General features: G+C 37.8%; 1 protein-coding gene across 2 annotated transcripts; it reads left to right on the forward strand.

Moving 5' to 3' along the window:
- CWH43 (cell wall biogenesis 43 C-terminal homolog) lies at positions 1–26,745 on the forward strand. 2 transcript variants are annotated; one of them, XM_048304520.1, is made up of 16 exons: positions 1–135; positions 985–1,176; positions 4,419–4,539; positions 4,681–4,835; positions 6,239–6,440; positions 7,411–7,499; positions 8,862–9,116; positions 11,832–11,957; positions 14,806–14,885; positions 15,811–15,916; positions 18,659–18,794; positions 19,978–20,127; positions 22,377–22,521; positions 23,121–23,182; positions 24,235–24,390; positions 25,897–26,745. In XM_048304520.1, exons 1-16 carry the CDS (start codon positions 93–95, stop codon positions 25,982–25,984), a joined length of 2,106 nt encoding a protein of 701 aa, XP_048160477.1. In that variant the 5' UTR covers positions 1–92; the 3' UTR covers positions 25,985–26,745. The 2 variants fall into 2 exon arrangements, with proteins under 2 accessions (XP_048160477.1, XP_048160478.1); XM_048304521.1 differs by lacking the exon at positions 11,832–11,957.
- The last annotated feature ends 259 nt before the right edge of the window (positions 26,746–27,004 follow it).

Consider the following 27,004-nt stretch of genomic DNA (forward strand, 5'->3'; position numbering starts at 1 on the left):
CGGGCGGCGGAGCCGCGCCCTCCCGGGCACTCGGGACTCGGCGCCCGGTGAGAGGGACGCAGCCCCTGCACAGCCGGGCAGCGCCGGGGGCGATGTTTCCCCTGTGGAAGGCCGTTCTCTCGGAGAGTCTCCTGGGTAGGTGGCGGCGGTGCCGCCCGACGGGGCTGCTGGGGGCGAGGGGCCGCGGTGAGGGGCACCCGGGGGGCTCAGCCGGGACCGGCCGTGGCAGGGCAGCCCCGGCAGGGTGTCGCGGGGCTCACCGTACGGGCAGGCGCGTCGCCGATGAACGGCTCCCCTCTGCAACGAGTAAATAGTGCTCACATCTGAGTGTGCTTCTTTTGGCTCGTTTTTTCCTCTAGCGCTGGAATGCCTTTTGTTTCTTGGATCAGCCTAGAATTTATTGCTGCTCCCGGCCAAGTGTTTGTGCAGGTGTTGCAGAGCCGGTGCTGTGCTGCCCTGCTCAAGGCAGGGCGCCGAGGGTGGTCGCCATACCCAGCACCCGCGGTATCGCCCGCTTGGTGCGTCTCCTGCAGAGCACGGGAACTCACAGCGCTGTGCTGGTGTGCCTGGACAAGGTGTCTCCAGGGGAGAACACCACACCGATTTACTAGAATAATTCCTTTAGCCACCAGTCTGCCTTTGAGGAGCCCTGAGAGTGTGGGTGGACTGCTTATTTAGCCAGCCTTCTGAACACTAATCCTTTCCGAAGTTGAGCACTTCGCTGAGGATCAAAGAACTGCTGTCTGAGTGGGGGAAGAGCTGTTTTATTCTCATCATTCTATTTCCTCGGAAAATGTGTTTGTTTAACTCAAAATAACCAAATACTTCTTCACTGAAAGTGACTGTTGTTGCTTAAACTGCTTTCAAATACATTTGATAGTCTATATGCAGAAGTATAAAATGGTACTTTTAAAGTAATTTCCAAGAAATCTTGCTGCTGAAAATACGTGATGGGGTTGGTTTGTGTTTGTTTTTTTTTTTTAGGCTACATTTCTTGGTCTCTTTACCATGCACTGCCACCAATGATCTACTACTTCCCCCTTCAGACACTGGCACTCACGGGCCTAGAAGTTTTTGCTGTTGCCTTCTTTTCTCCAATATTCTTGACAATAGGCCCTTTTTGGAGGTTGGCTAACAATAAGTATGTCCTAGCCGTTCTGAGATTGACTATGGTTGGTAAGTACGTACTGCAGTGAGTTGTAGATTCCGTTTTGGTATCTATCTGTAAGAACCAACAGTCCAAATTGCCTTAAAATTCAGGTGATTACAAAAAGAGACAGGAGTAAGAAGTTCTTGCTCTCCCCATACTCATGTTTTATTGGTTTCTTTTTTATGCTCTCAAGCTTTTAACTATAGTCAGAGAAGTATTTTTTGCAGCAGTTGTATTGCATAAATACAGAAAAATCTCATTTCACTTTTATTTCTAGGAGCTTTTAATTTAGTATGAGTGACACCCAATAGGAAAGGTGTTTCCAGTATCACTCAAATACCAGCAGAACAGGTGTTTTTTTTTATTGTGACAATGGGTATGGACGAGACATTACAGAACAGCTTGGGGCTATTATAAAAGTAGTCTTCTGTGAGTGAAATATCCTTTTTTAGTTTCTGAGGCAGTCTTTTCCTTCTAGGAATGTATTTTTAAAATTGAATCTATCTACTTTTCTCTAGCATAATGATGGGGTTATAGGCTCATTCTAAATATGAAATAACCCTTATACGGTCAGTTGCACAGGAAGAAAGTTTGATCTTAAACTCAGGAAAAAGATGCCCCATTACCCATTCCACAGGCTCCTCCTTAAACATAGACTTGCTGGGATTCCCTCTTTGGTCTTCAGCTAACTGGTGCAAATCTTAGCTCTTGTTGATTTTTTGAAAGTTTTTTGGGGGAAGGTTTGGCAGTTACAGCCACGTTCAGAAGCAAGTTACTGCTAAAGAGTTTCCCACTCCGGATGAACTCGCAGGAGACAAGGGTCTCCGTCCTGTGTAGAGGTGAAAATGCTGCTGCTGTGTTTTAGAAGCAGCATTTCCTGGCTCCTCATTTGTTAATATAAGATGATAGTCAGATAATCACTTTTCTTATAGTTTTTTACTGTTAGAAGACGGAGTAAGATCATCTTATTTACTTTCCTTGTGTAGTTTTTTTAAAAAGAATTCTTGTTCTTTATCTCTAGAAAAATACTAGAACTGAGCATAGTTTGTCATTGATTTTGATGAAGAATAGTCTTACCATGTTCTTTACTTTTCCTATTCTTCCCATTATATCCATCCCAATGCTTTTTTTGTTGTTTTGTAATAAGCTTCTCAGTGAGCAGAATCTTCATCTTCCTGCAGCAGTGCTCAGTGTTTTTGCTTTCTCCAAGATCTTCTAGTTTAGAAACTGGGAGTGAGTGTGAGCATTTAAAATGGCACCTTACCTTCCTTCAGATGTGACAATAACACAAAGTTTGCCATGTTTATTTAAGATTAGTCCTTCAGATCACCTTGCTGTGTTTATTAGTTCACTTTCTCAAAAGCAATGGAAATCCCTTAAAAGTGTTTGTTCTGCTAAAGAAATTTTTGTTCTGCTAAATAAAGAGCAGTGACGGTCTTTTATGTTAGTTCTGTCCCATCATACTGATTCTGCTGTTTCTTAATTCTTCCTGCTTTTTTCCTCCTTCATACTGAGACACTCTTATTCATTCTCTTTTTGATCTGTTTTCCGTCTCAGAAAGGCCATGGCCTTCCTCTGGGACTTGTTGAACTGTCAGGCGGAACAATCTACCCCATGCATGCTCCGCCCCATTCTACGCAGTCTTCAATTTCACTATCAAATAATATGAAAATTCCTCATGCTTAGCCGAAACCAGAATTTTAATTTGGTATGAGTGATGCCCAATAGGAAAGGTGTTTTCAGTATCACTCAAACACCAGCAGAACAGGTGCTTTTTTGTATTGTGACAATGGGTATGGACAAGACATTACAGAACAGCTTGGGGCTATTATAAAAGTAGTCTTCTGTGAGTGAAACAATTTTTTTAATGTTCTGTTTCTTTCTGCCTTTTCTGGAAGCTTTCTTTTCCCTGCAACTTCTAATTTCTGTATCCTTTCATACTACTTGGTTTTATGTTCTATTTGGAAACAAACAAGCAATAACAAAGTACCCTGAGTAGTGTCTATTTGCATCTGTGTCTTCAGACAATATATGTTAAGTTTGGGTGTTTGGATAGATATATTTAAGTCTTGGGTGTACTTGCCCAGCAACAAAAGGTGTGTCTGCTCTAACTTGGCAAACCCATGCTAGCTTTAATCAGGGTAGCCCACATGATGAAATATTTGAAGAAGCAGGTTTATGGATTGCCAGCACAATTTAGGGACAGAAATCTGCCTGTACTGTACATGCAACTTCTGTTGAAGTCCACAGAAGTACACCTTCACTTCAGATAGATCTTGTTTATCATCTTGGCTCTAAGCTTTGCATCTTTGAGCAGAATGAGCAGGTAAACAGTTGGAGGATTCCTAGCATGTGTTGCCAGAATCTGCAGCTCCATTTCTGACGTTACTTGCTTAACGTCTCTTCAAGTTTGACTCATGCTCACTTAGCAAATGGCTGGTAGCATAGCAGTGTTGCTTCTTCTGCTGTTGGTCATTGGTCCTGGGCCAGAATTTGCCACACTGACTGAGATTAGAAGAGAATATATGTGGTCCATAGTCACTTGAATTGGAAGCCTGTTAGCAGAGTTTAAAACTGCTGATAATGTGAGGTCATTGTGCCCTGGGAAATGGCAAAGATATGTGTGCATGCTCTCCTTCAGTGACTGGGAAAGTGGTAGTTTTCAGTAATGAGATGGCACAGGCTGGTGGTGACCACTCTGAGACCAGATACGGGGCCAGAGAAAGCCTTGTTCACCCCTGCTAAGGCAGTTGATTACTAATCCCTGAGCTGTGTTTGGTGACTGCTCCTGTCTAATAAAGAACGTGGCTTTTGCCACAGCCCACTTATAAAAGTAAGTACACTGTGGCAAAAGCCATATCCTTTTTAGACAGGAGCAGTCACCGTACATAAAACTTTATGGTTTTTGAGTTATCTAAGTGCATGATTGAGGACTATCTGTATGCTTAGATATTTTATCCATGTAGCCTCTTTATGGAATAGATCACCATAAGTACTTAAATTAGGTCAATCACTTGGATTATTGGATAGTTCCTTCATATAATTTTTTCTTTGAAAATGATAACTGCTATAAAGTCATGTATACCCAGTTTCTATGCATACCTACATTTCTTTGGTTTGTTTAAAAATGTGTAGTGTCATGTGTTTTCAGATGAATGGTATAGCCATTCAAATTACAGACAAGGTTGAACTAATGTACAGGAAATCCTCATTACCTGATCTCTATTGCCCTTTAAAGCAACCTCTGTGTGTGTGTATTTGTTTGTAGGAAGCTTAGCATCATACCAGGCACCAAATGCTTCAATTAGACTACTCATCTTGGCTGCTGGTGTTTCTTCTTCATTGCTGGTTCAAACAGTAACATGGTGGTCAGGAAACAGTGTACAAAGGTATTTTCTTATACTGATGGAACTTAACTGATGTTTCTTTATATTAAAAACTGTTTTCTTTTTTTTTTTTCTTGTCCCCTAGAAGTTAAGATTTATTTTTTTCCCCAAATGCCTCACTATTTCAAAAACTGATTCTTCCAGGTTCATCAGGATATGGGGCTTCATGCTAGGCAAGATAATGCTCCTTGTTCTTCGTATCTGGTATACATCACTTAATCCAGTCTGGAGCTCACAAGTTGCCAATACTATCATACTGGCAATTGGTTTTGTAGCAGCAGTGGAGCAAATTCATTCAGGTAAGTATATTACAGCAAAGATGGTGGTTATGAAAAGAACCTAAAGTATACCTGGCTATGTGTCACTGGGTTTTCATTCTTTGATTATTTTCCCCAACACAGTCTGGTTTTTGACCTGATGCATGAGCATTGCAGGCTTTAGAAGCCATGGGGTACTTCCATCTTCCCATAACATGGCAGAACTGGTATCACAATTCATACAAGGTGTAGTAAGTTGGTACTGGAACTGCCTCTTTTTCCTGCTTGCAGTGTCAATAATATGACAGTAACATAAACAAAGGCATAAGCTAGACCTGCCTCTTTTTCCTACTTGCAGTGTCAATATATGACAGTAACACAAACAAAGGCATAAGCTAGACCAATAAAACCAGAACGGGTTATTGTCTTTCCAGCATGAAACATCTATAGTATTTTTGTTAGTATGTTAATTCAGTTTGCACTTTGAGTTTCTCTGCCAATGCATATCCTTTGACAGAGAAGGGGAGACAGGACAAAGTTGGGGAGCAGCTGATATGTCAAAATAAACAGAAAGAATTGGAAGAGTGGACAGCTTGTCCTGGTTAAAATTTTCCCAAGTTCTTGGAGTGTTTGTATGGGGTACACAGCAGTGGGGGCTGGCACAGGCTAAACTGTGGAGGTGGTATTGCCAAGGAAGAGAGCAAGGTTGGGTTGATTAGGTAAGGCAGCTCATGTTAAATCCTCAGAATCTCCTTCCTTCTCAGTATAACCATGATGAATTAATTGAAAGATAAAACCTTATCTATGTGTAAGTGGGTAGAAATTAGCATAATGCATATTGTTCGCAAGTTTGCATTACATGATAGAAATTAAGCCTGAGCTTTCACCAGAATTTAGAAAGGGAATCTGCTGCAGGAGATTAGGAAGGAAATCTGTCTTGTTTGTGGGTGACAAAGTGATATACCTATGCAATTAAAGGTGCTGCTTTCTGCTTAGATGAGAGAGGTTCTAAAGTACATGGAAAAAAGGAGAAGGAAGGAGTTTATTTCTGGCTTATTTGGAAGTGTCAGGTTTTGTTCTTATCAGAGTTTAGAGTTTCAGTCAACAGAATCCTCTGAACAAATTCTAGTAAGTTTTCTGCTGATTTTCAAAGCAAATTTAAATATTTAAATTCCAATATTATGAAAATAATCAGATGGGCAGGTTGTAATTTTTGTGCACTTATGGTGAGTATATTTTTTTGACAGACCTAAGATTGTTAGTAGAGATTTTTAATTTTTTTTGGTGTTATCAATTTCTGATAACACAATCCTAATCAGATAAATTAGCTTTTGTGCATGTAATTTATTCTGGTAAATTTGTGATTTTGGCTATTTATTGTTCTCAGAAACTCTTGCTAATAGGATTTGACAGTTTGCTTAGCTGTATCTCTATTCTTATTCTAGGTGGAGACAAGAGTAAACAAGGAACAAACAAAACTGGTAATGTGGTTAGACAGACTGCTTCCCATCCTCATTGGTTTTTATCAGGGATTGCTTTTGGCAGCCTCATGTTCCTCACTCTGTGGATATTTGGGGAGGTTTCATTAATTTCTAGATGGGCAGTAAGTGGACATCCACATACAGGTCCAGATCCTAATCCATATGGGTAAGTGGATTATTATTATTATTATTATTATTACTACTACTACTACTTCAAAATTGTAATCAAAATCCAGTGCTGTAGTGGGTGACAAGTTAAAACTCAACCAGATGATGGTATAAGAATTTAGATAGAAAAAAGAGGGTACAAGGTACTTCACACAGAGGATTCATTCTTCCTTTCAGATAATCTCTGAGCATTTTGTCCAGACCTGGAAATCTTAACATTTTCTGATACAGAATTATTTTATTTCAGCACTAAAATCTTGGTTTGCCACATTGCAAAACAATTTTTAGATGAGTTTCAAGGACTTATGAATGCAGTACATCTATAATATGCAGTAAATTAGTCTAGCAGTTCAGGCTTCAGAGAGATGATCAGGGATGCATGCACATAAATAAACTGTGTGCAGTATTAAAAGATATACTTCTGTAGAAGTTTTGATTAGTAAGAATGTTGTCTTAATGCTGTGTGTGGTTCATTCAGGTTCCAAAATCTAGGAAGAGACCAAATTAGTTATTCTGAGTCAACTACATGTGGTGGCAGGTGACAGAGTTTATAATTTGTAATTTGTATACAAAAGAGCTACCCAAGACTGATAGCAGTGTTAGATACTGTAGGATCCCTTATTTGACATGAAGAAAATACTTCTGTTTGGGGTGGATTCTTCCCTCTCATTTTCTCTGAGTTGTTTTTGCCTTTTGTACCTGGATTTCAATGGACTGCTTTTGCTGCTGAACACACCTCACTTATACATTACAATAAATTGCCATTATTTTCAGATGGATGTTTTTACATCCAATAAAGGGGAGAAAATGTAGTTGGGTGTGAGCAAAATTTAGCTCTGTTTAAAGTAAAAGAACTATAATATATTACCTAGGACCCTTATCTGTATATCTAGAGGTTTCTTTTTCAATGCCAGGTGTTTTTAAAATCATGTTACTGTGTATTTTCTTTTCCCTTATGGTTGTTTTAGAGGTACAGTTCTGCTGGGCCTTGCTCATGGGCTGATGCTTTCATTTTGGAGCTGGTCTTCTGTCATCAGTTTTGCCTTGCTTCTCATAGGTAGGTGCAAATCCTGAGCAGAATTTCTGTTTGTTACCTTATTCCCTTTACTCAAGTCCTCTGACCTTACAGCACGTCTCAGAAAAGTGTGGCTAATCAAAGCCTCCTTTTCTCTGCCACTGACTATTGTACAGTATGTCTGACCAGTTGACTAAGGATTACAGGCCAAATCTCCAGGCCATTGCCAAGCAGTGTTACTGTCTTCAGAAGCCCCTGCTAAGGTTCCCTTGACCAGCATCTCAGTTCTGAGCATCTACATTGTATAACAGTTGGACTTGATGATCTGAGAGGCCTTTTCCAACCTTAGTGATGCTATTATAAGGCCATATCTAGGGTTATGGGGTTGAGATGACATAAGCCTCTCAATTCCACAGAAGGCAAAATAACTTGTAATTTGACAAGCAGTCCACCTGGAGACAAGCTTACCTCCTATCTCTTTATTTTCCAAGTTCTGCAGGCAGTAAAATAGTATGAACATGGAGATCTTAGTGTTAAGAAATGTGTGTGCGGATTGTAATGTAAGCATGAACATTTGAGTTTTGATGTATACACACTGATTATTTAAGACAAGTACAGAAAGGTTCTTTAGTTGATTCAAACAATGTATTCTAAAATGCTCAGAACCTTGATGTATAAGAGTTAAATATTAAAAGTGTTTCTATACATTTGCTTTCATGGTGTGACAGTTAGTAAGTATTCTTACCTATAATGTTTTAAAATGAAGTTGTTCTGCTATAGAGAGTTTCTGTGGTTGGCTTTTCATGTACTGCCTTTTTCTCCGGCAAAGCATAACTTAGTAACAGGAGAGGAAAGGTTAATGTTCTGTTTGGGGTCAAATCCCCAAATCAAAGATAGCATGGTAAGTCAAGGATCTTGCAGTTAGTAAAAGATTAATAGTTGCTTTCTTGCCCATCATATGGTTATCTACAGGGAGAGAAGATCAGGAAAAAATATGTTTTCTCTTCATATTAACCTTTTTGATTCTTTCTGTATTATGGTAAAAGAGGTTCATAACTGGCAAACCTGTTACTCTCTTAAGAACTGCATCATTTCTCTGTTGTGCTGAAGAACTCTGTAAGAAAATCTGTTCAGTTTTGGCTCTTGATGATGTTTCTCTGTTGTCTTTTTGCTATACTGTTTTCAGCTGAATAGGCAATGTTATAAGAATGAGATATTGCGAAAGATAAAAGGCTGTCTTTGGCTACTGTGAGTAACTGTTCTTCTACTGATGCAGCTTTCATGGCTGCAAAGCACAATTATATTTCCCAGACTCTATTTTTTCCCTAGACAGAATATTAAAATGAATGTTGTAGATAATATACCTGACTGAGACTTACTCTATTCTTTTCTGTCCCTTCACAGGTTTAGCATCTTCAGCTGGTCTCCTTTATTTACATACCTGGAGTGCTGCTGTTGCAGGCAACATTCTTGGTATCTTTACTATGTGTGTGTGGCCTCAACTAGCTGGACGTTTTGTTAGCTGTCTGCATCCTGGGAAAGCCATGAGTACAGCCATGTTTGCCTATGTTCTTGAATTATTCTTCTGTGTGTGGTGTACAGCTTATAAATTTGTACCTGGAGGAGTTTACGTTAGAGAAAGCTCCCATCTTCTTTTAGGTACATTTGCGATAAGGAACAAATACAAATATGGAAATGTGTCTAGTGTATAAAGAGTCTTTTCAAATGCTCCGTTACTGTTTGATTTACTATGGCAAAAGTTTCAGAGCAAAAATTAATGAGACATGCAAAAAATAATCTACTTGTTTCTTTACTGTTAGAAATAGTCTAAAATGTGAACAGAAAATGGAATTCAGTTAAGGGGAAATGTCAAAGTGAAAAAATGCCTGATAACTGAGTATGCAGTGGAGGAAGAGATCTGTTAATCAGTCACCCTAAAAATATGGCTGCAATCCAGGGTGTGAATGTACAAATATGCTGGCTACCTAAGGTAGCAGTGCCTCAGGTAACGGGGTAGCTACTGAGACTGTAACAGAATTCAGTGCATTATTTAGCCCTGCTCTGCAGAGCAAAGTGCAGCATCCTGCTGATCTAGCTAGTCTACATTTGAGACCTGAGCTTCTTTGTCATGTGGCCCTACCTTATGTTTTGTGGACACACCAGTGTGTTTGGGGGGAATTTTGATGAGCCTGTAGCATCAGAAACATATGACCAGGACACGAAGAAAAGAAATTGCCAGGTATTTGTAAATAAGGAAGAACTAAGTTGAGCAAATATAAAGGCTTTAGCAAAATGATCACTTGATACGGGTGGAGAGGTGGAAAGGACACCAACCCTTCCTGGTTTTGTCTCCAGAAATATTTTTGCAATAGGTACTAACATGTTTCAATGGCATATTTCACTAACTATATTTAAACAATGCCAAACATTGTCTTGGGCTAATTGTGTGGCACATTTTTAAAATGTTATGCATTAGCCTATATTTTATTTGGAAAGGAGTAATGAACGCTGTGCTTAACTTGTTGCTGCAAAGGTTTTAGATTTCATAAATGTCTTTGCAACCACTTTGTGTCATTCCAGTTTCCTACTCTCCATGTGTATTACTTATATTACAGCAATCAGATGGTGGATTTGAGCTCATTATGGTTTGAAAAGAGTTTCGTTCCATTATTGCATTATTTTATTTGTTCTGAAAGCACTCTGAGGAGTCTTTAGAAACAGTTATCTTAACTAATTAAATTTATTTTTTTAAGTTATATGAAAAAAGCATGTGGTAGAGAAGTGTCAAATACTTTCTTGAGTAATGCTTTGACAAAAGAAATACTTTCATTCAAAATCCCTCTCTGTTGCTTCCTTTGAAATGCACACTTGTGATTAATTTACCTGGCATGGTCACTGGGTAGTCGCACAGAGATGGCCCTAATTTTTTCTTTGGTAAAGAAAACTGTAAATGGAACACATCTCAGCTGATGGCACTGCGTGAGTTTAAATTCCATCCAGTTTCTATCTTTTTGATGCCATCCCATAGCTTATCAAAGATTATACCATGAGGCTGTGTATTTGTTGCAGTGCTTTTACCCTTACAGCTTGGCTTTCTGGAAAACTGCTTGTTTTCTTCTGGTTTCTTTCAGGTGCAAGTGCTATTTCTTGCTTTCTTCTCCTGTCCAATATCCTGCCTTTCTCTTGCTGCAGTTTGGGTAGGGAACTGCACCAGGAAAAGTGACAATGAAAGTAAGATCATTATATTCAGAACTTCTGTGCTGCTTCACTGTGATGTGATATAATGCTGAGGGATTGGATTCCTGGTCTTCATCAACTTTAATGGCTGTGACTCAGTCTCCCTTTGAGAAAGGTTTTGTGTGTGCCCCCTTAGTCATTGCACTAGACCCAGTGTCCTGGTTTGTAAACTTTCACTACAACTAACGTAACAAGTAAAGGCAATAAAAAAATACTGACTAATAGTTGGCTATTACTCTGAAGTAAAACATGGCTTCTGTAATTAATTAACTATGCCACAAAGATATTAAGGGCATAGATGTTCTCCAGCAGAGCTCTTATCCAATTCATTATCCCCTCCTGGTTTCTTTGAAGGTAATTGGATCCTTTATCTCATAAGGGATTGGAAAAGACCTTGTACTATTATCAGTCTGAGCTATTTATTGAAAAGATACCCTCCCCATGCGTTGCAACAGTTAGTGCACAGAAGTTGCTTACTGGCTTTTAAAATATATCTGTAGGTGTGTTTAGTTGTCTATTCTTAAAAAGCAGAACTATTTCTGTTGGCTCTGGAGTTCCAGGATACAAGCTGCTGCCATGCTAAATTGGCCTTACAGCCTGCTGCAGTCTGCTTGCGCAGTTTTAGAACAAAATGTTGAGCAATTGCTTTTGTAGTTCCTATATGAAAAATGTGTTACTTGTATCTTGGTATCAGAGCAGTTCATTGTCAAAGATAATAGATATCTGCAATCATCAATGGACTTTTTTCATCAAGCTGTTATATCAAGGTTCTGTTATATGGAGGTGTAACTCAATTGTTCTTGTCCAGGTTAATTTCAGTAAACTTTGAAAACAATACTGCCTGGAAGGATTTTAGCTTAATTTATCTACCATGTGTTAGCCTTTTTGACGTAATACCCTGAAACTGTGCTGCAAATCAGTCTTTACTTGAGAGTGCTGTCAATAAATCTCATAGTTCCTGCATTGCCACATTAAGTGTGGCATTTATCTGCATTTGTGCTTTGAATCATCTTTGTTGTTGGAGCCATAAGGTTGTTGTGTTATAACACAACAGCTGGGAGTTTATAAAAGATGTGTTTATGAGCAATGTTAAATGTTAAAGGCCTATGACAAAACTAATTACTTATATTTTTACAGGTTTTATAATGTTATGCATTGGGGTAGACTTTCTAACAGGACCCAAGAAAGACCTTAGCTCTGTCTTTGAAGTGAAAAGCAATCAAAAACCACTCTTCAAAAAGAGTAAAAACTATATTAAACTATGTAAGTATAATTTTAGTTCCTTTTCTCCATGACGCTAGGAATACTGTCTGAGGAAAAAAGGTAACACTGCAGGGTGTTCTGCTCAGATGTTTTAGAAATGTTTTTTTGGTACTAGTTTTAGAGACAGATTCGTAGTTGGTATTTCCCTAGTTCCAGGTCAGTGATGACATAAACTACTGGAGAATCTGACTCACTGTGATTGTGACTGACAGAGGCTATTCCTAATGGAGTGTGTTAAACAAAGACCAGAAACTGGGCAAAAACCAAGATGTGAAAATGTATTTGGCATCATTTGTGGTTTCATTTTAGTGGTTGAGGAGGAGGCCTCTCTGAGCCTTGGGGTTTACATATGTGTGCAAAAGATGTGAATGATTTCCCAGCCCATTCAGTATGGTAATTTTGAAGCAGTTCAGTGTGACAGCATTGAAAGGGCTGGCTGGCAGTGTGGTGGGACTGGGCTGGCCCAGAGCTGCTGTACAGTGTGACACTCCTGCGTGGGGAGGCCATCCTGGCCTGCTGTGGCCAACATCACAGCACAGCACTTGGGCCTGGCTCTGTGTTCAGACCAGGCCTATCTGATTTATTTAAATATGGGCATTGATCTAATATCTATACCCAACTGAGACGGACAAAGACTCTAACAGTTTAGAGTTAGAAAGTGTATGTTTATTCCAGCGCCGGGCAGCTGCGTGGGGTAGCTCCCTAATATGCAGTGCAAAGTTACAAGCCAATACAAAGTCTATTTATCTACAAAAGTTCTGAATATCCAAAATACAAGTGCATATTTATAACATCGACACCTCCCATTCTCCGCCTCGTATGGTAATTAGCTTAAATGTCATTGAGCATGTGTAGTGTGTGTTCTGAATTAGGTCAGTGGTCTCGAAGATGAAGTAAAAGTAGTCTCCCTCGATTTGACCTTTCTACCTTTCTGAATTTTGACAATACAAATTACCCTTGGTGAACTTCCAGTTCCTCTCTTTGTGATTTCTGAATAGGTTCTCAGATGGGAAAAAATTGGTAATTGTCTACATTTCTTTAGATCTATTTATCAGTGTTTCTGTTTCTCATTATAAGCACAGCTAAACAAATATAAAAGTGGCAGGCAATGAGTTATTTAGCAATCAGTTACTTACATCTTAAAAGCTTATTTCAAGCCTGGCTCTTTTTAACACATTATTAACTTTTAATTAATTCCAGCCGGTCTTACTTATCTACCTATTTTAACTAATTTCAGCAAAGCTAACCTTTAGCTAAAATCTTCATGTTTCTTTTAAAATCCGTGTTTCATATCCTCGGGAAAACGTTGTCATCTGCTGCCTGTTAACTATGCTTAAGGATCCCAGCTTTTCAGATTATGTATATGGGGTCTGCTGCTTTCCTTAGGTTTTGAAGAGAAATGAAAATCAAATTTTGTTTTGAGGTTTTATCACTTTTTGGCTTTTAAATCATACAAATGTTTTCAACTATTTCTCTACAATCATTTGAGCCCCTGGTTTGTTTTCATTGTCAGCTTACTGTTTCTAAAGAAAAAAGTCTGTCAATAGTGTGAAGTTTGGTAGAGGAACAAAATGCTAGGCATTAGGGCATGGTAACGCTGCAGAGATCAGGATGCTGAAGATTCCAATTCCTGCATCTTTTCTTCTTCTGTGACTTTGAAACAAATTGCTTGCCACTTGGGTACATTTTGCTGCATTTGGAAAAATGAGACAAAAGTGCTTCACAATTTTTCAGGGCTGTTTCTGGAATCTTTATGGAGGTCTTTACCCTGTTTACTCAGGGGCCAAAAGTATGTCGCCTGTGAGAGTTTGTGTGTCAGAGGCAACATGTGCACCATTTCAAGTGGTTTGAATATTACTGCTAAGAAACATTTCACAAAAGTAAATTAATATTTCAAAATCCTACCTGTCACAAAGCACAGCCCTTGCTCAACTAATCCTGTAACTTTGCAACAGTACTTCTTGTACTTCCTCATCATGCCCAGACTTGTACTGTTTCTCAGCTTCCTCTCTAAGAGCCTTTGTGTCTTGCAGAATATGAAATCCCTTAACGTGCTAATATAAGTAACGTCCTTCCTTCTGACATCAACCATTATAAAATGTATTTAAATTTTGCACAAAACTCTTCCAGAAAACTTGCATTAAAATAATTTAATATATTTTTAAATATATGAAAGAATAAACTGGAGTTACTGAAATTGTTGTAGATAGCATATGCCACGGGGTAAAGGAAATAACTGCAGAGGGCTTTGATCATCAAATTACATTGTGCTGAATGGTGGAAGCTCTTAAGTGCACACTGTGGTTATTTGTAAGGCTACAGGAGCAATGGGAAAGCTCTGAATGTGCTTTCTGTGAAGCTGCACTGCCTTTCCAAGGGTGTGTCAAACAAATGACCACTCTGGAAGTCTGGCAAGAGTCACATCTTTCTGACATCTAAAGGCTTGCGAAGTAAATTAAATTTTATTCCACATGTTGTATTAATACAAAATAAAAATTGTGTACTACAAATGCATACATGGACACAGAGAGGAAAACACTGAAGGGTTTACATGATGCTCTTACTCATGTCCTATAACAAATTCTTCAGCAGGCATGATTTTTACATAACTATTCCAAGGAGTTTTGGTACATTTTACCTGCTCAGCATGTTGTGTTTTGGAAAGTGTATTTGCACACATATACATATTCTGCATGCATAGGTACTGCCTTGATCTAGTGGTGTCACTTAAATGTACACATTTCTCATTCTATGGACACCTTAGAATAACGGTGTCCTGTTTAACAGCAATAATAACATTATTTTTTCTTGCATTAAAAACATTTTTTCTGTGTTTTTCTATTTCAAGTATTGTGGCTGTTTGTTGGTGTTGGTTTGCTTGGATTAGGTTTACGTTATAAAACTTACCACAAGAAGTTGGGCCAAGGGGTGAGTAGGATGTTTGTGAGAATAGTAACTTCCAAATATATAGTAATGTGTGTGTGTGATAGCTTAGGTGTGTTAATTGTTGCTGAAGAAATCTTTGTGACCAAGTATTCAGAAAAACTAATGCATAAATGAAGATGCAAAAATTTAATTTATAAATTCATGTCGAATTGAAATGTCTGGATCTTTGGAGATTTATAGTGATGCTACAAAGGAAAAAATATTTTGAAAATTTGAGAGATTCTTGCCTTGTATGTTCAATTTGAACATTACTTTTATAAATTAGTTTATTTGAACTGTATTCAAACTGGACAATGCTGTTAGCAGCCTGACCTCATGTTGGGGAAGTTTGAACAGATAACATCCTGAGGTTTCTTCCAGATGAAGTAATTCTATGGTTCTATATTGTACCATAACGCTGAATTGAAGGTCTCTGAAAAGTTGGTTGACTTAGACTAGTTATGGAAATCGGATAAAAATTGGAAGATTCCAGTTTTCTATCTGGCAAGAAAGTAAGTATTGCAATGATAATAACAAGATGGTTAACACTTAGGAAGTTTAGTGTTAGATTCACAAGCACGCACAGATTTATACAGGTGGCTTTCTTTTTTCAATTAATTCAGATTTGTAGTACATTATTGCGCAGCAAAAAGTGGGTAGTTCCTCTTAGATGAAAAGATGCATTGTCTCTTTCCTCTTCATTTGTTTGCTGTTACTTGTACAAATTAATTTTAAGTATGATGACTTTATTCCCTTGTTAATAGCAGATTTCGTCTTTTGTAATTCTGACAGCTTTATTAGGAAAATATATTGGTTAAAACATCTCTTGTATTTCTTTTATGGCACCATGTGTCTGATGTTATTTACTGCAAAGCTATAATACGTAAAATTCAAATTGTATTTAACTTTTTGCCATTTATTTTTTGAGGTTCCAAAAAGGGATTTCTCTGCTATGATCTGGCCTTTTAGATTTGGATATGACAATGAAGGATGGTCTAATTTGGAAGGATCAGCTAATTTGCTTAATCAGACAGGTAACTGTTTTCTTCCCCACTTCATTTATATTTGGGAGGATTCATCTGAAGAGACAGAAGTGAAAACACCTGCTTGGTAACTGAGGCCATTTTTGCATTAACACAAGAACCTGTGTTTATAGTGGCTTTCTCCTCAATCTATGAGCTGCTCCAATACAATCACTTCAGTCAAAAATCCATTTGCAGAGGTGATAATTTGTTTAATATATTTTAAAGAGGTTTCTATTCAGAGGAAACACTTCTCACTTGGATTTTTCTTCTCGTATTGCTGATGAGTTACTTGTCTATAGAGAAATTCTTTGCATAAATAATATCCTTTTAGATAAAGTACAATGATATTTACAAAGGTAAATATCCTTTTAGATAAAATACAATGTTTTATAAGTTCTCTGTGGGTTTTTTTAGATATGAAGCACTATATAATTCCTAAAGGGTGTGAAATTCAAATGCCCCAAACAATGAATACAGAGGAGAAACAGACAAGTCTGTTTCCATCATTGACCCAGAGCAATGTATACAAGAAAAGTAGCAATTGTAGCTTGGTTGTCATGATTTTATTGTAAAGAAGAGTGTCTAAACTGTTGCTCATGGGCAGGATTTTGGTTGGAAAATGAGCTATAGGAAACGAAGAATTTGGACTCAAGATTAGTGCTGTTGCAGAGGGCATGGAAAGGAATTGGCCAGGAGTGCTTGTAGGTGTTATTTTTTTCCTGTGATGCCCATGAGATAGGGTAGACAGGGGACTGACAGCTTAAGATCTAAGGCAGTTCAGGAGATTAGGAAACGTTGCATTCCAGGATTTGTTGTTCTCCAGTCCACCACAGGATTTTCCTGAGCAGCTGAGGCTTTACAGACCCACACAGTGAAAAGGCACTGACAGGTGCTCCTGTGCAAGTCTTGATTTCGTGGCAGAGATATGCAGGAATTAGTGAAGAGAGAAGAGATTTTAGCATCGTTCACTCCATTGTCCCTTGACCAAAGGTTCAGAGATCTGGGCTATGCTGGCTGTCTGGTGTTATGAGAAAACAGCCAGGACATTTAATGAATTGAAATTTGGAGCATTCGTGTACGTAAGTCATGTCTGGGTGCTTATTTAATCTTTGCATATTTATTTACGAATTTTAATGAATGGATTTATTTCTGGTACCTATAGTTCAAATTAATGAATGTTAGAAAAAGTTGATTACCTGGTTATGTCCACTGGCATTTCTTTGTGGAAATGAAATATCACTTCTGAAAAAGACAATCAGTAAGTCAAAAAGGCAGCAAATTCCAAAATATAAATTAATAAATCATAATTTCTAATAGGTGGAAACAGTATTCTGGAGTTTTATGTTACATGTATATTGTTATATAAAATACTACATCAACATTGTCAGTAAATGCATTTGTTAATGCATTCAGAATTAGGCTAGAAATTCCTGTAAGAAGAGTTCCTGATTCTGAGAACCCCAGAGGAAAGAGTGGCTATCTGCTTCAGGATAGGGGTTGTCTATTTTTAGGTGTGGTGGTGTGCGTTACTTGGGCTCATCTCTCTGTTGGAATAGTGAAGATGCAACATGTAATGGCTTTTGTGACTGGTACTTCTGTCTGCCCTGGAGGGATGCAATATCAGCCTCTCTTAATGGTTTCAGTTACTGTTCCTGTGATCAGCATGTATGCTAATGATGTAGAAGGAAAAACCTGGGAATCCACTTAAGAGCTCTGAGCTCCCATTTTCCCTGTTGACAATGCTTTACAGTGCTACGTATGAGATTTGGAAAGCAAAAAATCTTCTGTGTCAAGTGCTGCTGGATGGAGTAGCCATAATCCCTTGTGGAAGGGCTGTGGGTGAAGTGGTGACTATTTCCCTTCCTGTGTAGGAGAACACTCCAAGGGGGGCATAACTGCAGCCAAGAAGGGAGCACTTGGAGCACTTGCTGCTGCTGCAGCTGTACTGACCTGCTGCTCAAGCTGAGTCTGGATGGTTCAGCCATCCTGTGGACAGCTTGCAGACTCCCACCTTCCTTCAGGCATGGGCAGGTCTTTCTTAGATACCAGTTCCTTGAGGGACTGCATAGTTCTTCCTGTATCCTGAAGTTAAAATATAGGGGAACCCATCATGTTCCCCTGGCAAAACCGTACCTCTGCATGTAAACAGAGAGGGACCAGAGTGCTGTGAGGAAGTGAAGTGGCTGCAGATGGTCAGCAATTCATTGGAGCTGGGAACCCTTCTGTTACCATGCCCTGGGGCTGATGCTAGGTTGCTCTGGGCTGAATAATTATTTTGGCAACAGCATCCAGTTCTGTCTTGGACAGGACCCTTTGAAGCACAATAGGATTTGGTAGATGAAGGGAAGTGCAGATGTGCTATGTAGTGTTTGTTCATCGAGTTGAAAGCAGTAGACTTGCTGTTAATTTGTGTGTGCACAGTATCTCTAATGCTTTTGAAATGGCATGAGGTCTCTTCAGGCCAGCTGTACTCTGCAGTCTCATGTATCTCTGGTTATGTACCAAGGATGAGCTATGGCAAGCAGTCACTAAGTACGTCTTCATCGGAGGCTGCGTGGCCTGCGATAGCCAGAAGTTTGGGCATGACTTTGTGGCCAACATTGATTTGCCTTGACTGACTCCTGCAGGGCTTGTGTCCATCCCTCTGTAATCAAAAGGGAAATAATGACATTATGTAGTTATTTGTAAGTCCCATTTATAGGTAACAGTTATAAATGTGAAATTTTTTTTCTTTTTTCCCGCCCATTTTAGAAGCAGATTTTATCACTATTATAGAGAGTGATGCCTCTAAGCCATTCATTGGAAACCATGATCCAACAATGTGGCTAGGAGAAAGACTAGGATTTTATACAGATTTTGGTCCAAGCACAAGAGATCACACTTGGGGGTGAGTCATCTTTCCATGCACAGTGACAGTAAATAGATGTAAATATACTGCCCAATACAAACTGCACTAATACAGAAGCAAAGAATAGTTGGAATAATAATCACTATAATCACTTGTTGAAGCTTGTCTTTTAGGAAGAGGCTTTGATTCATTAGCATTACCATGCAATGTGGATGGAATTTTCTCATTGTTAAACATGATCAGGTTTTGGTGCCTACCCCTGTAACCTACTTTGGTTTTGGTGATGCAGAGAATGGATGGCATCCTGCCCTTTAATATACAGATTTGGAAGTACTGTATCTGATGCCCATTTCACATTATTTTGTTTTGGGCTCTGAGAATTTTATATTTGAGACTTAAAAACGTGATAGCAGTTGGAAAATGTAGTGCATCAGAAGGTATGAGAAATTTTCAATTCATTAAATCCAGCTTGGGCTGTATAATGGGAAATGAGAACAGAAAGATGCTTATCTATTTGACCAGCTATTTTTTGTCTAATTTTACCTTAATGCTTGACGACCTACCAGTTGCATACCTTTAAATATCTTTGCCCTCTGGAAAAATAGTGTCATATAATGTGGCTTTTATTTTTCAGGGGGATATGCACATTTCTATGGCAGATGGAACTTCCTACTGATGGTGCAATGGCTATTTAATTGTTGCCATGTGTGAGGGGTATTTAGTAACTTTCTTCTTCCAGAGCCTGTCTATTTGAAGCAGAATGGGGCAGAGAAGTCATTCTCTGAGATTTTATTAATGAAATACATTGAAAAACCTGATGCAAAATGTCCAAACAGAAGCTGAAAGAAGCGAAATCGCCCATTTTAAGGATGTATTTCTACCTACTTCTACTTTTAATAAAATACATTTTAATTTATGGTAGTACAAAACTCTGTTTTGCGTGAAATACAGATTGTGAAAAGCTCAGAGAAAGAATTCATATTTCTGGAATAATATTTCTTAGTGTAGGAATTAACTTGATTATACATTTTTAGACATGTACTTAAGCAGTATTTTAGAGGGAAACCTTCTATGTTCAGAAAAATCCACTAGAGAGGGTTAGTATTCTGGTCTTATAATTTTGTTAAATGACTGTTAGTCTTCTGCTCACATTTGCCTGCTTAGTTCACACCTTTGATGCTTGTGAACCACAAAATGTAACTTTTTGCTTCTCCTCATGTAGGATTATGGCACTATCAAGGTATCCAATTGTAAAATCGACCCATCACCTCCTTCCATCTCCAGAGGGAGAGATTGCACCAGCCATCTCCCTGACTGTCAACTTCACAGGGAAGCTGGTTGATTTTGTCGTCGCTCACTTTGGAAATGAAGAGTGTGTATTTTATTTATTTTTAACGATAGTGTACGAAGTCACGTAATGTAATTTGTGAACAACTGGGATCTCTTCTGTACCCTTTAAAATCTGGTGCTGTAATACTGGTTCTAACAGGGCACATTTGAAGAAATAGTATGACAGTTTAAAATTGGTTAAACTACTGGTTTAAAATTTTGAAGCATTTTTTAAGTAGGACAAATGTGTCATGCAAAACTCAGCTGAAGTTACTATCTGAATTAGTAGAGATTTAAAGATACTGTTCTGCAAAGTCACAACAAATGATAGGGTTACAGATGCATCTCAGTGCAGGATAGCATCCTTCTGACTTTTTGCATGTGGAATAGATCTATTACATTCCACAACGAGTGTAGATAGGTATAGTTAGAGACAGATAGCATAAATGGAAAAATGTTATTTATTAAAAATAAAAAGTAAAAAATCTGAAACCTCCAAGAAAGGACAGTGTTGAAACAGCAGCAAAAATATGCATCAGTTTCCTTCTGAGAGTATGCAAGTGGAAATATGAAGTCTGATCTCTGAACTCAGAAAAGCAAAATAACTCAAGTGATGGAAAAGAATAAGGTATATATTTCAATTCTTGAAAACAATGTTTTGATTACTTGTGTGTATTAATAAGAGAGAGTTTTGTGAATGCTCGATGTAGCTGTAATTTCTGATATAATTGATGGGATATCTAGTATGTTTGTGGCTATGTAGTAAGATTTGGAATTTAAAAAAAATTACTACAATTCACGGAGAGGCAAATTTATGGGTAGGGTGCAGAATATTATAACACAAAGAAGCTGCTCAGAAAGCCATAGGAATTCTCTGTATCCCATTTCCTTCCCCTGTGTAGAAACTGCACCAAACCTGCAAATTGTTTATAGATTTTCCCATTTACTAAACAAATATAGTTGTCAGAAATCACTCCCCATTTTTAACTCTAGATAGGAATCTGTGCCTCACACAGATGATTTGACTTGCCAGCCTGAGAAATTGTTTGTCAAAGTAGAAGAAAATAACATTGTATTCTCCCCTGGCAGAGAAATGAGATAAAGATGAAGGAGAAAATATGAGGAGACGCATGGGAAATGAGTGCAAATTAAATTGTGTTTTAGAGGGGAATGAATTTGTAACTAAATACTGCGCATAACTCATTTTTAGTATTTTTTTTTCTGCTTCTTGGGTTGACATAGACTACAGAATACTGGATAACTAGGGTTGTTTTTAAACACAGTTTTTAAAATGTGAGAATATAACTATGTCTGTGCCTTTAAAAGATCCCATCTTCTGGAGAGGTGTAATTATGGAAGGAGCAGCTAACTGAGCAGGCAACTTCATATATACCTAGGTCAGGCTTCTATTTAAGTGTTTGGGGGGTTTTTTGTCTCCTGTCTGTGTGCTCTTTCTCCCTAATGCATTTGCTTCACTCAGAAGCACCACTATTTAGAAAGCATAGCTGCACTTAAATTGTTGTCTTCTTTTGGGTTTACAGATTCCAAAATCAGCTCTCTCTGTCAATGTTATTTAGCCCAGACTACCAAAATCAAGAGGACAACATGATTTACACAACTGTTTAAAGTCACTAACATGAAGAATCATAGAAAGAGAACTACTTTTGCATTATTTTATGACAAATCCAAGGACAGGGACTGGGATCCAGTGAAGTATTTTACCAGGCCCCACTTGTGCTATCACTTTTGATCAAGTTGGAACTCTTGTGTAAATCTTGTTATGGAGGTGTAGAATACATGCCGAATGTAATTAAGTAATGCTAATGATATAACTCAAGTTACATTTCATAAATTATGGGACCCAGACTTTAAGACTATATTTACCATGATCTATCCATCATAAAATTTTTGTTAGCATGTAAGTTTTTTGTTATGCACCACAGGGTGCTAGCTCAGTTAAATTTTAAGTGCAAGCAGACACAAAGCCTTAGATAACCAAAACACTAACATTCACATTTCCTAGTGATGGGATCAGTATTAAAAACAAAACAGTAATAGAAAATGTTGTTCCTGTAATGGATAGAAAGAGAATGTGAATTACATCTACCATGGCCATGTGGTTTTTATCAGATATAGTGATAATTTTGAATCAATGAGCTTTCTGTGAACTTTCATACTCTCTAATACTGAGCAACAAAAATGGTACCAGATTAATTTGTGGTTTACTATGTCATAGCACAAAGATTCTGAGCTAAAATGTATATGTCTTAAAGTATTTTCCATTTCTTTCAGAGAAGACTTGGACAGAAAACTCCAAGCAATAGCTGTTTCAAACCTATTGAAGACTAGCTCTAAGCAAGTTGTATTTCTAGGATACATCACTTCAGCTCCTGGATCCAGAGACTATACCGAATTAATAAAAAATGGAAATGTCCAGGTACTATAAGAACACTGCATCTTTAGAGAAAATACATATTGGAAACACTCAGCTTAATATTTCAAATTGGTAACTTCATATAGGCAGAGAAGAAAATACCTGCCCATTTACAAATACAATCTTTAGCTACCTCATGATATCTTGCAGAGAAGGTGGAGTTACACAGTGAAAGAACAAGAGGCAATGGACAGCTGTCACCACAAGGGAAATGTCAGAAGAAATAAAAAGTCGCAGGGTTGTCAAGCATTAGAGCAGGGGCCTGGTGAAGTTGTGAAACCTTCATCCTTGGCGATATTCAAAAGTTAGCTGCATAAGGCCCTGAGCGACCTAAGTTATTTTGACCAGGGTTGGGAGTAGGTGACCTCCAGCCAGCCTCTAATTCTGTGATTCTTTTGTTTTAAAAATGAGCTCCACATTAAAAGACGTCAAAAAGTTGTCTGATTTGTCCATGTCTAACAGTGAGGTTTTTTCTTTCTACCTTATTACAATGTTTAGGCAAAATATTTTTCTGCAGTGAGTTTACACATTGTTACTGATTTAAAGCCTACCCAGATGAACACTTACCTTACTTCTTTGACCTTTTTCCCTTTCCCTTCTAGGATATTGACAGTACAGATCGTGACAGATGGTGTAGCTATATTATGTATCGTGGAGTAATAAGGTATGTTAAAGTGAATCACTTATTTGTTGGTTTAAGTATCTTTATGGTTATCAGTTTTATAATCTTTTGTAAGTGATTGTGGAAGACTCTTACATCCCTGAACAATTATTGTGGGCAGTTGGGTCTATCATAAAATAATGTGGAACAGTGATCTCAGGATCACAAGAGCTGGTGTATTTCTGAATATAGTTTGCAAAGACACTATTACAGGTTTCATCATTCTGTGTCAAAAGCCTTCAGATCTACTCTGCTTCGGTAGCATAAAACTACATTTTCCCAAAGCTCTGGCTTTGCAACTTCTTTCTAAAATGTGAAGGCTACACCCTTATTTGTATGTGACACAGAAGATACAAATTTTGAGCTATGATCTTGCGGTTTCTTGAAGCAAAATGCTGATCTAATCCAGCCAATCTTTATTCTGGATTTAGTGGAAACTTGAACTGTGTAGACCCATATTGAGGCACAGGACCTATGCACTCCATATCTTTTAATACCAAATTTCTTGTAAATCATTCTCTTGGTGATGGATGGACCAGAATGAAATTCAGCTTATCCTGAATAAACTATGCTAATTCTGCAGTGTTTACAGGAGTAACTTGATAGCTGTCTTAACAGTATTGAGTAAAAAAGAAAAAAAAGGCAACTAAAAAAGCCCAGCTTAAACTCTATGTGCAATTTGAATTTTTCTCATTATTCATTCAATTGATGCTTGAGTTTCTTTCTTGAATATTGAAATCTTTTCAGTGAAAATTTGGTGAACTTATACCAGCTTTCATATTCTAAAGCTGTAATTTTTAAAAAAAGGTTTTAGACATAAAACTTATTTTTATTGTCAAACACTTACGGTTTTTTAGTTTTTTTACTTGTGACATGGTGTTATGATCCTGTTTATAGAGCACTTTCATTTTTTTGAAGGTGATATTCACAGAAATGGAAAATTGTGTTGATAAGTTAAAGCATAACTCTTAGGAAAAAAGATACATTATTCATTAAGAATGTGGTGAAATTACCTTGAGTTATTTCTTCAAACTAACTCTTCTCATATTTGATAGGCTGGGTTATGCCCGCATATCTCATGCTGGTTTAAGTGATTCAGAAGTCCAGATGGCCAAATTTAGAATCCCAGATCATGTGGATAGCTATGTTGACAATGACAGAATTGTCACTGATCCCAGCCAAGTTTCTGAGGACATCCATTTCAATCCCAGGTCAGTGTGTCTCATAGGAAATGAAGGGGATGATGTGTCTGGCATCTTGTAAAAGAGAAGTCTAGGAACAAGACTTTTTCTAAAGTGGGAGACACTGATCAGTACCCAATTGGGCAGAAGAGTAGGAGTCAAGAACTTCTGATTTGTAATTCCATTTTTTGGATTGATTTGGCATGTACCTTGGGAAAATCAGTCTGCTGTGTCACAGCATAAATTGCTAGTAATGCTCATTTCACCCAGGCGATTAATTTCTGAGATTGTTTGATAGGGATATTTGCCAAGTGGTGTGGTGACTCATTTTACAGATGATGAAAGATCTCCCATGGTTCTCAACACTTTGGAGATTGGGGGTCTTAAAATACTGTTATTTAGAATACCAATTACAATATATACATTAAATACTTTTTGCATAAGCATTTCAAAACCTACCATATAATTGGAGCAAAAATTCAAGAGAATGCCTGAGGCAGTATGCTACATGTGTCAAGAAGGAAAAGAAAAGGACTAGGTTTAATGTAAAAGAGTTATATATTTCTAAATTGCTGTCATTTTACCACTGGTATTGCATAAGGAAGAGAAATATGGAGAAAAGTGTTTATTCTAATACTAGTATCAGTGAAAGAGTCATGAAGTTAGTGATAGATGTTGCCACAGAGGGATAATTTCCAGCAATGCCATGTTTACTACTCCTGACATGCATAATGCAGAATAAGTTGCTTTCTCATATACACCCAACAGTTGAGCTTACTCACTTTTTATGCACCACTCAGCCACTGGCTTCCTGTCTAAGCAGGAGTTTGCTCAGACTTTTCCACATGATGGAACTTGCCTACAGTTAGCATTCACGTTCAGATTTTTCTCAGTTGACTTTAGTACAGAATCTTGTCCTAATTTCTTTTGTCTCCCTATAATCAGAAAATGTATACCCTATTGGAGGAGATTTAACTTTTTCTGATTAACTCTACTTCTTTAGAAATACAATGATACTGCTCTTAAATATTACTTTGCACTGATATTTTGAATAATTACTCCATTTTACTTTTGCAAGTCTGTCTACCATAACAGTCAGTTGTCAAAACTTTCATATTTAAAAATGAAAAATTACAATTTTTACCATAATTTTCAAAAGTGAGATGTACAATATTAGTAACAGGGTTGACTGTTTTGATACTATGGGTGTTTTAATTACATCTCCACTGAAATCAGGACTAAAAACTTAGCTTAGAATTGGAGTAGATAAATGCAGCCCTCAGCTTTGTCAGCAGGAGTTCCAATTGCAGACTGCCTATGGCATCAGTGGAACCAATATAATTAATTGTCTCATTATACTCAAAGACCTTTAGTAGGAGAGGGTTCATAGAATCTGATTTACACTTAAGTGGGGTTGGGGCCTGTTTCTGAAATAAACTGCCTAGAACATTCAGAAGTAGGGTAGTAATTGTATGATTTAATTGCATGGGTTAAATAATGTTGTAATTGTATTGCTTTGTTGAATATTTTTCTTAGGTTTGGATCTTATAAAGATGGACATAATTATGTGCCTATTCATCACTTTCATATGAGCACTCCTAAATATTTTAAACGGACAAATTAGAGCAAGAAAATAAAATATTATTGGGACCAACAAGAAAGGTTTGTTGCTGGAAACTGACTTGGCAGCCAAAAAGACTACCTTGTTTAAGGATGAGCAACTCCCATGCTGCACAACACTGTGGATGTCTATGTAATAGTTGGTGACTTTCTTCTTTAATGAGCTGCCATCACTGTGAGGGAGGGAAGATGCGTGCATTTTGATAAACTGGTATCTACCTTGGCCAGATACCTGCTTTGTATGCAGCCAAGCAAGGGTGGGAACTTGCTTTGGCAACAACTTCTTCAGCTTTTGTGTAGGTATCATATATCATGAAATTTCAGAGTGCTATTGCTGCTATTGCAATAAAAAGCTTGGTCACAGGTTTTTCAAAATAGGAATGGAACTAGTGCATTTTTTAATTGGGACATACGCAGTAAGTATGTGTTGAAGTGTGTGCATTTTCGACTCAAACAGTATTTACATCTGCTGCTATTTTACATTTTATTCTTAAATGAGTTTTACAACAATTTGCAGATAATTGATATTCATAATACTGGAGAAAAAGAGGTGACTTTTATAGACTTCCTTTCATTAACTGGACATTAGACACTTCAGTGCTTTTACAAAGGGAATAATGGAGTACCTCTGAATACTTATAGTTGTGAGGCACCTACATGAACACACTGATGAAGAATTAAAAACAATCATGCTCAGCATAACAAGGTTTCCGAAATGGGAGAAAAGTTGGTTCTAACTTTTATTTAAAATGAAGTGTAAAGAAGGAAAAAAAAAAAGCTTTGTTCCTTTGCTATCATTACACTTCAGTAGGACTAAATAGAGGTGTTCCTTTTTTGACCTAGGCAGTGAATTCCCTATTACGTAATGCACATGACAATGTAAAATGTTGTGCCATCTTGGGGTCTCTTGGCAACGTCTTTTATTTTTAGCTCCTGATCCTTTTGTACACATGCAGAGCTTCCCTTAAACAATGAGGACATCTTCATTGTTGTCCAAAGTATGTTTCCTGCTTGTGAGAAACAT

This window comes from Corvus hawaiiensis, chromosome 5, assembly GCF_020740725.1.
Source record: "Corvus hawaiiensis isolate bCorHaw1 chromosome 5, bCorHaw1.pri.cur, whole genome shotgun sequence".
Lineage (NCBI taxonomy): Eukaryota > Metazoa > Chordata > Aves > Passeriformes > Corvidae > Corvus > Corvus hawaiiensis.

What these genes read in the sequence shown, in the direction of transcription:
- CWH43 (XM_048304520.1), top strand. Translation starts at nt 93, where the DNA reads ATGTTTCCCCTGTGGAAGGCCGTTCTCTCGGAGAGTCTCCTGG. An exon ending in TCAGGAAACAGTGTACAAAG is followed by an intron (nt 4,540 to 4,680) that starts GTATTTTCTTAT and finishes TGATTCTTCCAG; the next exon opens with GTTCATCAGGATATGGGGCT. An exon ending in AGTGGAGCAAATTCATTCAG is followed by an intron (nt 4,836 to 6,238) that starts GTAAGTATATTA and finishes TTCTTATTCTAG; the next exon opens with GTGGAGACAAGAGTAAACAA.